The sequence below is a fragment of the Halichoeres trimaculatus genome, unplaced genomic scaffold, assembly GCF_033239565.1.
Source record: "Halichoeres trimaculatus isolate MK-OKI-2021-1 unplaced genomic scaffold, fHalTri1.1 fHalTri1_scaffold_8, whole genome shotgun sequence".
In the NCBI taxonomy this organism is placed as follows: Eukaryota; Metazoa; Chordata; class Actinopteri; order Labriformes; family Labridae; genus Halichoeres; species Halichoeres trimaculatus.
In genome coordinates, this window is record NW_027437186.1 from 19,582,632 (window position 1) to 19,592,327 (window position 9,696).

General features: G+C 39.1%; 1 protein-coding gene across 2 annotated transcripts in view; it reads left to right on the forward strand.

The window, feature by feature from the left end:
• The window catches only part of abch1 (ATP-binding cassette, sub-family H, member 1), a 31,664-nt gene extending 23,757 nt beyond the window's left edge, over nt 1–7,907 (forward strand). Inside the window, exons 18-21 of one of the 2 annotated variants that reach the window (XM_074675041.1) lie at nt 624–783; nt 2,056–2,160; nt 3,941–4,089; nt 4,486–7,907. In XM_074675041.1, the coding sequence (XP_074531142.1) occupies nt 624–783; nt 2,056–2,160; nt 3,941–4,047 (372 nt within the window). In that variant the 3' untranslated portion in view covers nt 4,048–4,089; nt 4,486–7,907. Of the gene's footprint in view, nt 1–623; nt 784–2,055; nt 2,161–3,940 lie in introns of both variants that reach the window. The other variant, XM_074675040.1, reaches the window with a different exon arrangement.
• The last annotated feature ends 1,789 nt before the right edge of the window (nt 7,908–9,696 follow it).

Consider the following 9,696-nt stretch of genomic DNA (forward strand, 5'->3'; position numbering starts at 1 on the left):
GAAAGGGTAGAAATCATTTCAACGTGTGTTTTTCTCCAGCTCTGTGTGTCCAGACTAAGCAGGCACATGACTTTATGGATGTGTGTGTGTGTGTGTGTGAGCGTTCATGCGTGTGTTAATTAAGGTGCTGAGGTCCAAAGAGGACCACTGCTGCATAAATCACTTCCTGCGTTTGCCCCTGTATCCAGGGACCACTGCAGGATCGCCACGACAACAGTCCGTGATTGCTGTGGCAACCAAGTAGTCATGTGGCCTCTTGGTTCAGGTCTATTTTTGCACGTTGTCAGGGGAGACGGATAGTGTCTTAACATACTGAGAACAAGTGCACAAACACTCACACACACACGCACACACACACATACACAGAGAGTTATGAATGCCTGCAAATTGTCCTCCAGTTAAAAGAGTTATCACCTTTGAATCGTCTGTGCTGAGACACGCAGACCTCGCCAGCTCTCTCTGTGTCTTTCCCTTTTCATATCAGTGCCTGTATCCTTTATTTTTTATGTTTGTACGTGGTTTAAGTTGACTTCTTTTGTGTCCGCTGTTGCTTTATGGGTAATGTTAGCTTGCTCTGTTGTCTCACTCTTCCTCCACATTTCTTTCTCTCTCTGTTTTTGCAGAATCCTAATGAAGGCTCTTTGGTGCTGATCATCATCCTGATTGTGCTGCAGGGTGTCACCGGCATCTCCTTTGGCCTGGTCATCTCATCTGCCTTTGATGACGAGCAGACTGCCAACCAGGCCGCCCTGGGCATCTTCTACCCAAACCTCATGATGAGCGGTAGGCCTTTGTGTTTGACTGCAATGAAAACTTGTTTGACATTTTTATAGTTCATCCTTTGGTAACTCCAGCAGCTTAGCCTGCTCTCTTTGGAAGCTATTAAAAAATCAGCACAAGTGTAGAAAATAAAGTTGTCAGACTACTATTTTAGACCCATTGTAACCTCAAGTATGATTGGAACAAATCACAATTAAAGGTCAGGGAAGTACAGTCAGCAAACAGCAATGACTTCCTGCAAAGAACCAGAACATGCTTATATCCTATTGCATAGTCCAACAGCAAAATTAGATATCGAGATCTTTAAAACATCTAGTGATCAGAAGATCGATAAAATGAGCAACAAAATTCAGAGAGACCCTCAGCCCTCCTCTGAGAAACCAATCATCTCTCATCAGGTCTATGACTCTGTGTGAATGAAACTGTCTTTTTGTTCCAGCTTCCTTTAAGCAGCTGAACTGCAATGCTTAACCTTAAAATAATAAAACAAGGTGCGATAAACACAAAAACATCTTAGCACATGCAAATGTTTAAAGTGACGAATAAAGACACCAGGATGAGATTTTTGGCTGAAAAAAGTAACAAAAATAAAAAATAAAAAATACACACATACATGTACAGAACAACACCAAAAGAAGATTACAGGGATTACTTCATCCAAAGGGGGGCTCCACAATTAATACAAACCAAAAGTTCAGGGTAGTAACCAGCTTTGTTGTGATAATCTCTCTCTAATGTTTTATTGAAAGTGGTACAGTGTACATTCAAAGTGTCTTGTGTTTTTGTGCTGTGAGAGCATTTGGTCTCTTCTCTTCCATTGAAAAAGAAAAAATTACCCTCTAGGAGAACACTGTTCCCTCCAGATTGCTACTGATTAATCAATTGATTTTTATTAGGCATAACTTTTTTTTTCCTGCACACTTTGGAGACTTCCAGTAAAGATTAGTCTGAGCTTAAAATCCCAGGAATTTGGACGCTTAAAACACCAAAGTGGTTTTGGACGAACACTGTGTGCTGGTTATGGCCATGAGAGATACTGACCTCTCTTTGACGGTTAATAAATGGACTCTGCAGTGAGATTATTTAATCAGGCGTCACCAAGCAGTTGTTTTTGAGATTCAAAACAGAACTTTTGACCATGTTTTATGTAATTTTTCTCACCACTTCCTCACTTTCTGCTTGCTCAAGTTGACCCAAACAAAGCACAAGTTCCTGCATTTCAGCAGCTGCTGTTGTTGAAGTCTTACCCAGCATCCTCTCTGTTCTCTACTGCAGGTATCATCTGGCCTGTAGAGTGTATCCCGTATCCTTTGCGCTACCTCAGCCTGTCTCTCCCTCAGACGTATGCCTCAGAAGCTCTTCGCTGTATCATGTACAGAGGTAACGGACATGCACATGTTACACAACCCTTCTTAGTTGCGTAATACTAACCGCTGTAGCTGGACTGGTGTGGAGTTAGCAAGCACATGGCTCAGGTTGTTTTATACCACACATCCAGCGTGCCAGGCAGTCGTCTGAATCATTAATCAGTCCTGGATCCTATGTAGCTCAGCTTCCTGGAACATCAGGTATTGTGGTTTCGCTCTGTTTCCCAGAGTTTCTCCTTCTCTTGACCTCATCGAGCACTCAGAACATCAAATCCAGAAAACAACCCGAGCTCCCCTGTGCTACAAGATACACACCAAGCACAGGAAGTCCGAGGAGCTGTGTCTTGTTTAAAAACCTTATCTCGGAGAAAAGAACAGTGGAAGAAGATCCGAGTGCAGAAGTCTACAGTGTCAAAGCTCAATTTGGGAGATGAATTGAAACTTTTGTGTTGACTGCATCCTGCAACAGTCATAGATTGGATCTGCTTAAACCTTGGTATAAAACTCTTGACTGTGTTATTTTCAAGCATCCACACAAAAAGAATAATGCTGGTACAGTGGTTCACTTTCCAATACTAGTATCATAAATGCCTCCAAAACCAAAAGGGTGTCAGCAGGTTTGCCAGTGAGCACACCTCTGTCTGACTGTAACTGCTGAGCTCTCACAAACAAGTACTTGTCTTGACTTCAGAACAGCAGTAACAGAACATGTTACGTCTGAAATTTCAGCTTGAATTTCCCTTGGGACAACTAAAGTATATCAATCGCTATCTATCTGGGCTTAGTTCTGTCTGAGTTCAGAGCCACAAAGAAGAAAAGAGCACTGCTAGCTAAGAGTGATTCTAGGCCAAAGCTAGTGAAACTTAACAGGGTTTTTGTTATTTTTATTTTTTTCAAATAAAACATGTTGAAGATTATTTTTTTAATTATTTAAAAAAATTAAATATAATCATTTAAATTAATTTAGATTCACCCTGATGGGGGAGCATAGGCTGTCTGTGCTCCACTGCACAAACCAGCCATCTGTACTCATCTGCACGGACCAGCCCTCTGTGCTCCACATGGCACAGATGGGCTGTTTGTGCTCCACAGGGCATGGTTCCATGTACTCAATGAATCTTGAATCTTAATTTTTTTATCTAAAAATAAAACAACATCATTATGTTAAAAACAGTGGTCACCTGTCTCTTCCATAGGACACTAGTGAGCTGAAGAATAACATGTTTCCAAATAGATGGCAAAGATTTATTTGATACACTCAAAATTAGCCAAATTTAGGCTTTGCGATTGGTTTCTAGATAAAATGCAAATAAAGTTTTTTTGTTTTGACTGTATTATGTCCATCACTATATTCATCCATTGCTGCCATTAAGCTAGTTCCCTGGAAGTGTGATCCTTTGTTAGAAAATGAGCCTACGCTAGATTATTACAGCAGACATTCGCATGCAGTTAGACACCAGCAAAGTACTATTGGCAGCTGGGTTTTTTATTTTTAAAGCTGAAGACCTTTTGGAGTTTCCTTAACACCCCAGGTGATCACTCTTATTGTTACATAAGACGCTTTATCTGTCATTGTTGGCAGACAATCTGCTCTCTGTTTCCTAGTGACTCCAGATTTTAGGACTGTTTTCACAAATTTGCTGCCTTGCAAAGTTTGGTGAAGAACTTATATTACTTTTGGATTATTTAGCCATCAGACTAGTTTTTTCTCTGTTCAGTTGCTGTGCTAAGCTAGCTTTGCATTAACATTTTAGTTTGCCATAATTCTTGCACTTACTGACTCTCTCTGACAGGTTGGGGCCTCTCTCGGATGATGGTGTGGCGTGGTTTCGCGGTTACCCTGGGTTGGAACACGTTCTTCTTAATCCTGGCCACGGTCATCTTGAAGCTGAGGACGTGACAGATTCTTCCTAGGGAGGACTTTACTTCAGTGTGGAGACAGGTGAAGCCCAGCAAGACCCATCCCATGCTATTTGTCATGTGGATGCACTGAAGACAGCATGTGAAGACAGCAAGGAGTGAAAGATAAGGGGGGAGGGGGTCCCTGTGATTTAATAGACTGATGAGGATGGTGCATCAGTACTCTCCTCTAGTTATCACACACACACACACACACACACACACACACACACACACACACACACACACACACACACACACACACACACTGATCCGCCTGATTCTGCAACAGTTACTGTGGCCTGTTTTAGTGTGATTGAAATGCAAAAAGCTGCATGTAGAAGTACGTGAAGTATACATGTTTCCATGTATGCATGAGGATGGTTGTACAAGTAGGAGACTTTCTATTCCTGATTTTCAGTTTCTCTTCTTTGTGCAGCTTTTCAAGCCTTTCACTCGGGATGAAAGCCAAGAACCAACTCAGGGTCACATTTTTTTTCTTTTTGTTTGCCCTCAGTCTCACTGCTGTACGTTTGGAGATTTGTGGATTCACAACAGTGGTTTTGTCCATACAGTATTTGCTGCCTACATTAAAACTTGCTGTACATGTCAGCTTAAAAATGTCAGAAAATAAGTCAGCACAATAAGAAAATTTTGTTTTTGTAGAAGATCGGATTGTGGTTAGTGTACAAGCAGAAAACTAGCTAAAGTGCTGTGGTTGTATGGTGTCGTGTGAACTGAGAAGAGTCTTATAAAAAGCTGATCTCTTCTGTATATGAAGGAAATTTTTACCCACAGCAGGAGTGTTATCTGTAGTTTTATCTCTACTTGCTTGTTTTTTACATCTTGGCTCATATTCACGTCTTTCCTGTCTGGTATGTGACAGGAAACAGTAACCGTCTCATCTTGGTGCTCAGCTGCAGTTCAGGTTGATGGTGTCCGTGTATTATTTTTGTGCCTGCACCCTCTGTGGGAGAAGAAGGTGTGGTTCAATGTTGGTGATGGGAAGTATTTTATCAGTACTGTATCATTTTTGTCTTTATTTACACTCCACTTTGCTGGACAAATGGAGCCTGTTGGATCTTTATACAGGTTAAAATATGCTATGATCTGCAAGCAGTCTGAATACATGCACAACATGATATTTTTTTACTCAGAAGTTTAATACTGCTCATACATTATCTTTTGTTTTGTGAATCTTTAACCGACAATAATAGACAATAAAAGCACACAGCGGTAATGCTGTTTTGGATTTAACATGTCATCATTGCGATGTGCCTTTGGTTTGTTGAAAAGGGAAATACATCCAGAAACATATGATCTACTCAAAAATGTAGTGAGATAGATTTAAAATCTGTGGGAAACACAGTAATGAAATTGAGTTCAAAATTATAACTTTCCTTCTTTTAATCTGTAAGAAAATTAGAGAAGAGTGGAGCCAATACATTGTTTTCTCAACAGAAGGCAGTAGTGTTACTGTTGTGAGATACTTGTCGAGTTATGAATAAGATAAATAAAAGTATCCCGCATGATTTAAAACTATAGAACATAGATGGCAATCTAAAATAGAAGTCAGTAATTTGTAAAAAATAAAATAAATAAATGAATAAATAAATAAACAAATCAAATATATTATTAAAAAAGCATTGCACTTTGGAAAATATTCACATTTTATTTTTAACAAGTGAGATAGAATTATTAATACCCCACTGAGGGTTATATCTGAAGGTAAGAAATCCTGTTTAGCACTTAAGCTTCATTCATGGTTCAGGAACCATGAGTTCCTGGAGTCTTTTCATAACTGCGAAGTTGCCAGCACAGGCTTCAGAGAGTCACCATGCACAGACCAAAAATAGTTCAGCACAAAGGTAAAATCTGTCATTTTCAGTGGGCCAGGTGTTTTCCTTCATTTCCAGTCTTCATTCCAGACAACCCCACCACTCCATAATAGCTGTGTGTCAATTTTCTTATCTAACAATCCGCAAAGACCAGGGTTCAGCAAATTTGTCCAAAATAATTCTGACTTGCTCCACAATCTGGTTTTTGCCAGTCTCATGATTGTAAAGTAATACTTACATCCATGCAAAATCCAAATATTTTTTCAACAGCAGATGTTTGACTCTTGGACTTCACACATACACCAGCAGGTGTTTTGTTTGGATGTGGAATAAATGGTTCCTCTTCCTCACAGCTATCATTTTACATATTGCACATGGTGCTTATTTGTGATTCAATAGATATGTCCATGGATGAGTAATTGATCCAGATATGTATATTCCTCTCTGATGTTTAAAGCCTAATCTGATGGAAGTGTACAGTATGCTGCCGAAAACATTAGACTTTAAATCCTGCGTTGTAAATCTGCCACTGTCCATTTTAAAAGACATTTTTTCTTGTAATGTACAATCAGAGGAACTGCATCCTTATTTTTAACAGAAAAAGCTTTTGGACGTGTTCAAATGCACAAACACACCCCCAATGGTCCTGGTAGTGATGAATTATGCCATGCTGTGAAAATGTACTCTGTAGCTGTGTCTGTGTTTTAACCTTTAGAGAAAGCTGTTTGGATAACCTGGGCCCATCACACGTTAATTTACCTACTTTATAATAAATTACAACCCTTCCCAAGTGATACTGCTAAAAGCATGGATATTGTTTGCTTATTATGAAACAACTTTTAGGACAATTTCCTGATACATGGGTGTTATTGCTGTTTACTGTGCATCTGAAGTGTTGTCATGTTATGAGTTTTTTTCTCAGTACTCCACACCAAATTTACTGAATCAACTTGAGTTGAACTGCTGTTAAATAATTCCACTATGGTCATAAATGTGACCAATAAAATGTTTTCTTATGCTAAATTAAATTATTAAATGAAAAACTCCACCAATGTAAATATATGTAGGCAAATCCAGTTATAAATCAAGGAGCACTTTGTTTGAAAATCTGATCACATAAGTTGTTATCAAACTTTTCCTTGTCTGTTGAGTCTCATGGGTGACTAAGGGTGACCCCTCTGTGATTCACACAAGTGGTTTGAAGTTGGCAGCAAAGAGGTCTTGTCACATACTTTGGGAATTTTTGAGAGAAGCCTGCTGTCAGGATATTTCCACAAATTGCCAAGGAACCATCGATCAATACTGATGAGCCACACAGTGCTGATATAACAGATCCCCTGACATGCTCAGTGCTGAAGATGCTTTTTTAATACGCTGAATGTAAGTCACAAATGTATGTTACCATATCTTTAATTTTTCTCTCCTTTTCAGGTAAAAGTTATCAGAATTGTGCATGGAGGAAAGATGTGTAAATTTCAGTAATTTATAGGCTCAATAACTGAAAAATTATACTATACAACAGATGATTAAATTATAGCCAACAAAATTAGGTTCACTTGAATTGGTTTAATTGAGCAGTAACATGGTAGAAACATGGTTTAAAGTCAACCAACAAACGTAAGGGGGGGGGGGGATGAAGTAAACATTTAAAAGTAGACACCTTTCCTTTGTTTATTTTTATACACAAACTGTGTGAAATTATCTTGGATCTTCTGGCAAGCAGTTCTCTATACCCGTTAAAATAAACATATTATCCTCCCACCTCTGTTTTTGTAATCACCTCTTATTTATCTTTCTGACTGTATCTGGTTAATACTGAGATATTGCAGTTCATGTCAATGTGTTATCCAAATCTGTTTCCAGGAGCTCACCCCTCTCCAAGCTCCAGTCAACTACCTCCACTGTCTCTCTCTAAAGGGCATGTAGAGCATTTACTCTGCTGTGTTGTGACATGTATGCACTGTGATTGCAAACCTGCTTTGATGAGCTGTTCACGGATTGAAAAAAATAAAAATAAAAATGTCTTTGAGAGATTACTCCCTTTTTTGTGTGCTTTATTTCAATGCCTCGCCAGGTTTGACTCCATACCCCCATAGTTCCTGTAGTAACAACACCCGCAGGCCGCTGCCGACGGATTAGATGACATCATGTTTGGTTGCATCACTGTGTTGCCTAGTGATGATGATGATGACCTTGCTGCCTTCAGCTGAAATAAATCTTTGCCTGACTGGTTATACTATAATGTATAAATCATTCTCAACTCGTTGCTGTTGGAACATATTTTGTGAATTTGCATCCTTGATGTCAATAATAGTGTTTATAACAATTGAGATGGATAAAAAAACCTCTGGCTCTGACTTTAGCAAAGTTTCTTACAAAAATAAGAGATACTCTTAAATGATGCAACATTTAATCTGCTGAAAGGAAATTCTTTAACAACAAAAAAAGGGGAAAAAAAACAGAAAAAAAGTTGTGGTTGTTGAAGGAAAGGTAAAATTCAAACACCATCATCACAAATCCATCCCCCATCCATAACCTTTTTTACTGCTTGTCCTATCCCAGATGTCATACACCTGGAACAGGTTGGCGGTCTTTTACAGGGCTAACAGACAACTGTTCATGCACACACTTGCACATCCAGGCGGTGTAGAGTGACCAGCCAACCTCATGGAGAGCACCCATGCAGGTGAAGAACAAGCAGACTACACAGAAAGGCTCCTGCCCAGCCAGGGAACCAAACCAGGAACTTTCTTGATGTAAGGCAACAGCCCTCAGCACTTCTTCACCATACAGCCTAGCATCATATATAAAGGAGTCTTACTTTCATCCAATGCTAGGTATTGTATTAGACTTCACTTTAAAAGATACAGCTATCAGTCATGTACTTAGTTTCATGGGACAATTTTTAAGAGAGGACCAAAACCAACAAAGATTTAATACTTTTGGCATTGAGCCACAGACTTTAACAGGCCAGGCTTTTATATCTGTTAAAACTTTCCCTCTGTTTAAGTTTTTTTTTTTTGTATCTTCTGAGTGGATTGCTATAATGCACTTAACTGTTTTAATTTGTTATAAATTCCAAGGTTGTTTGTGAAGAACTTTATAGCTGTTGTTGAAGTAGTAAGATGGCTGACACTGTATTTTGAAAAACTGCTACATAAAGGATAACAATGTACATGAGACAGGGTTTAAAGACAGGATTACATGAAATACACATTTTATGCTCCAGAGATTTTTTGAAACAGGAGAGCACAGAAAAATAATCTCCAATGCTGTCTGCAACATGGACTGTGTGGCTCTATTTTTTCACATCAATACAAAGAGCTTAGATTGTAAAACAGATGGACATGCCAAAGGAATTCTCTTAAAGAAACAACCAAAATTGCATTGCTATCCCCAAAGCAATGCTCCTGCATATTTATTTTAAAAGTATGAGAGTGTCCCTAGGATCATGTTATTTTATTTATGCCAGTGAAAACCCCCTGAGTGTGTAAACTATTCATATCACACTCTTTTATTTGGCCAAACAAAACAACTCATAATGCAACCACTGGAAATCAGATAACAGCCTGACAGACAGGCTGTTATTATAATGCTCCTTCAGTTTACAATGAGGGTCTGTTCGCCAATCCTCAGCCAATTATAACAGTGTTTGGTGAGCTGAGAGATGACACCCTGCCTAATTACAGTCAGTGACTCTGTAATTACATGCAGTGACTCCCAGAGTCTCCCTGGACACAGCATCAGTTAGGCCTAGTGGTTGTATCGCGCCACATATACTGAAGCTACAGTTCTCAAACCTGTGGCCTTTT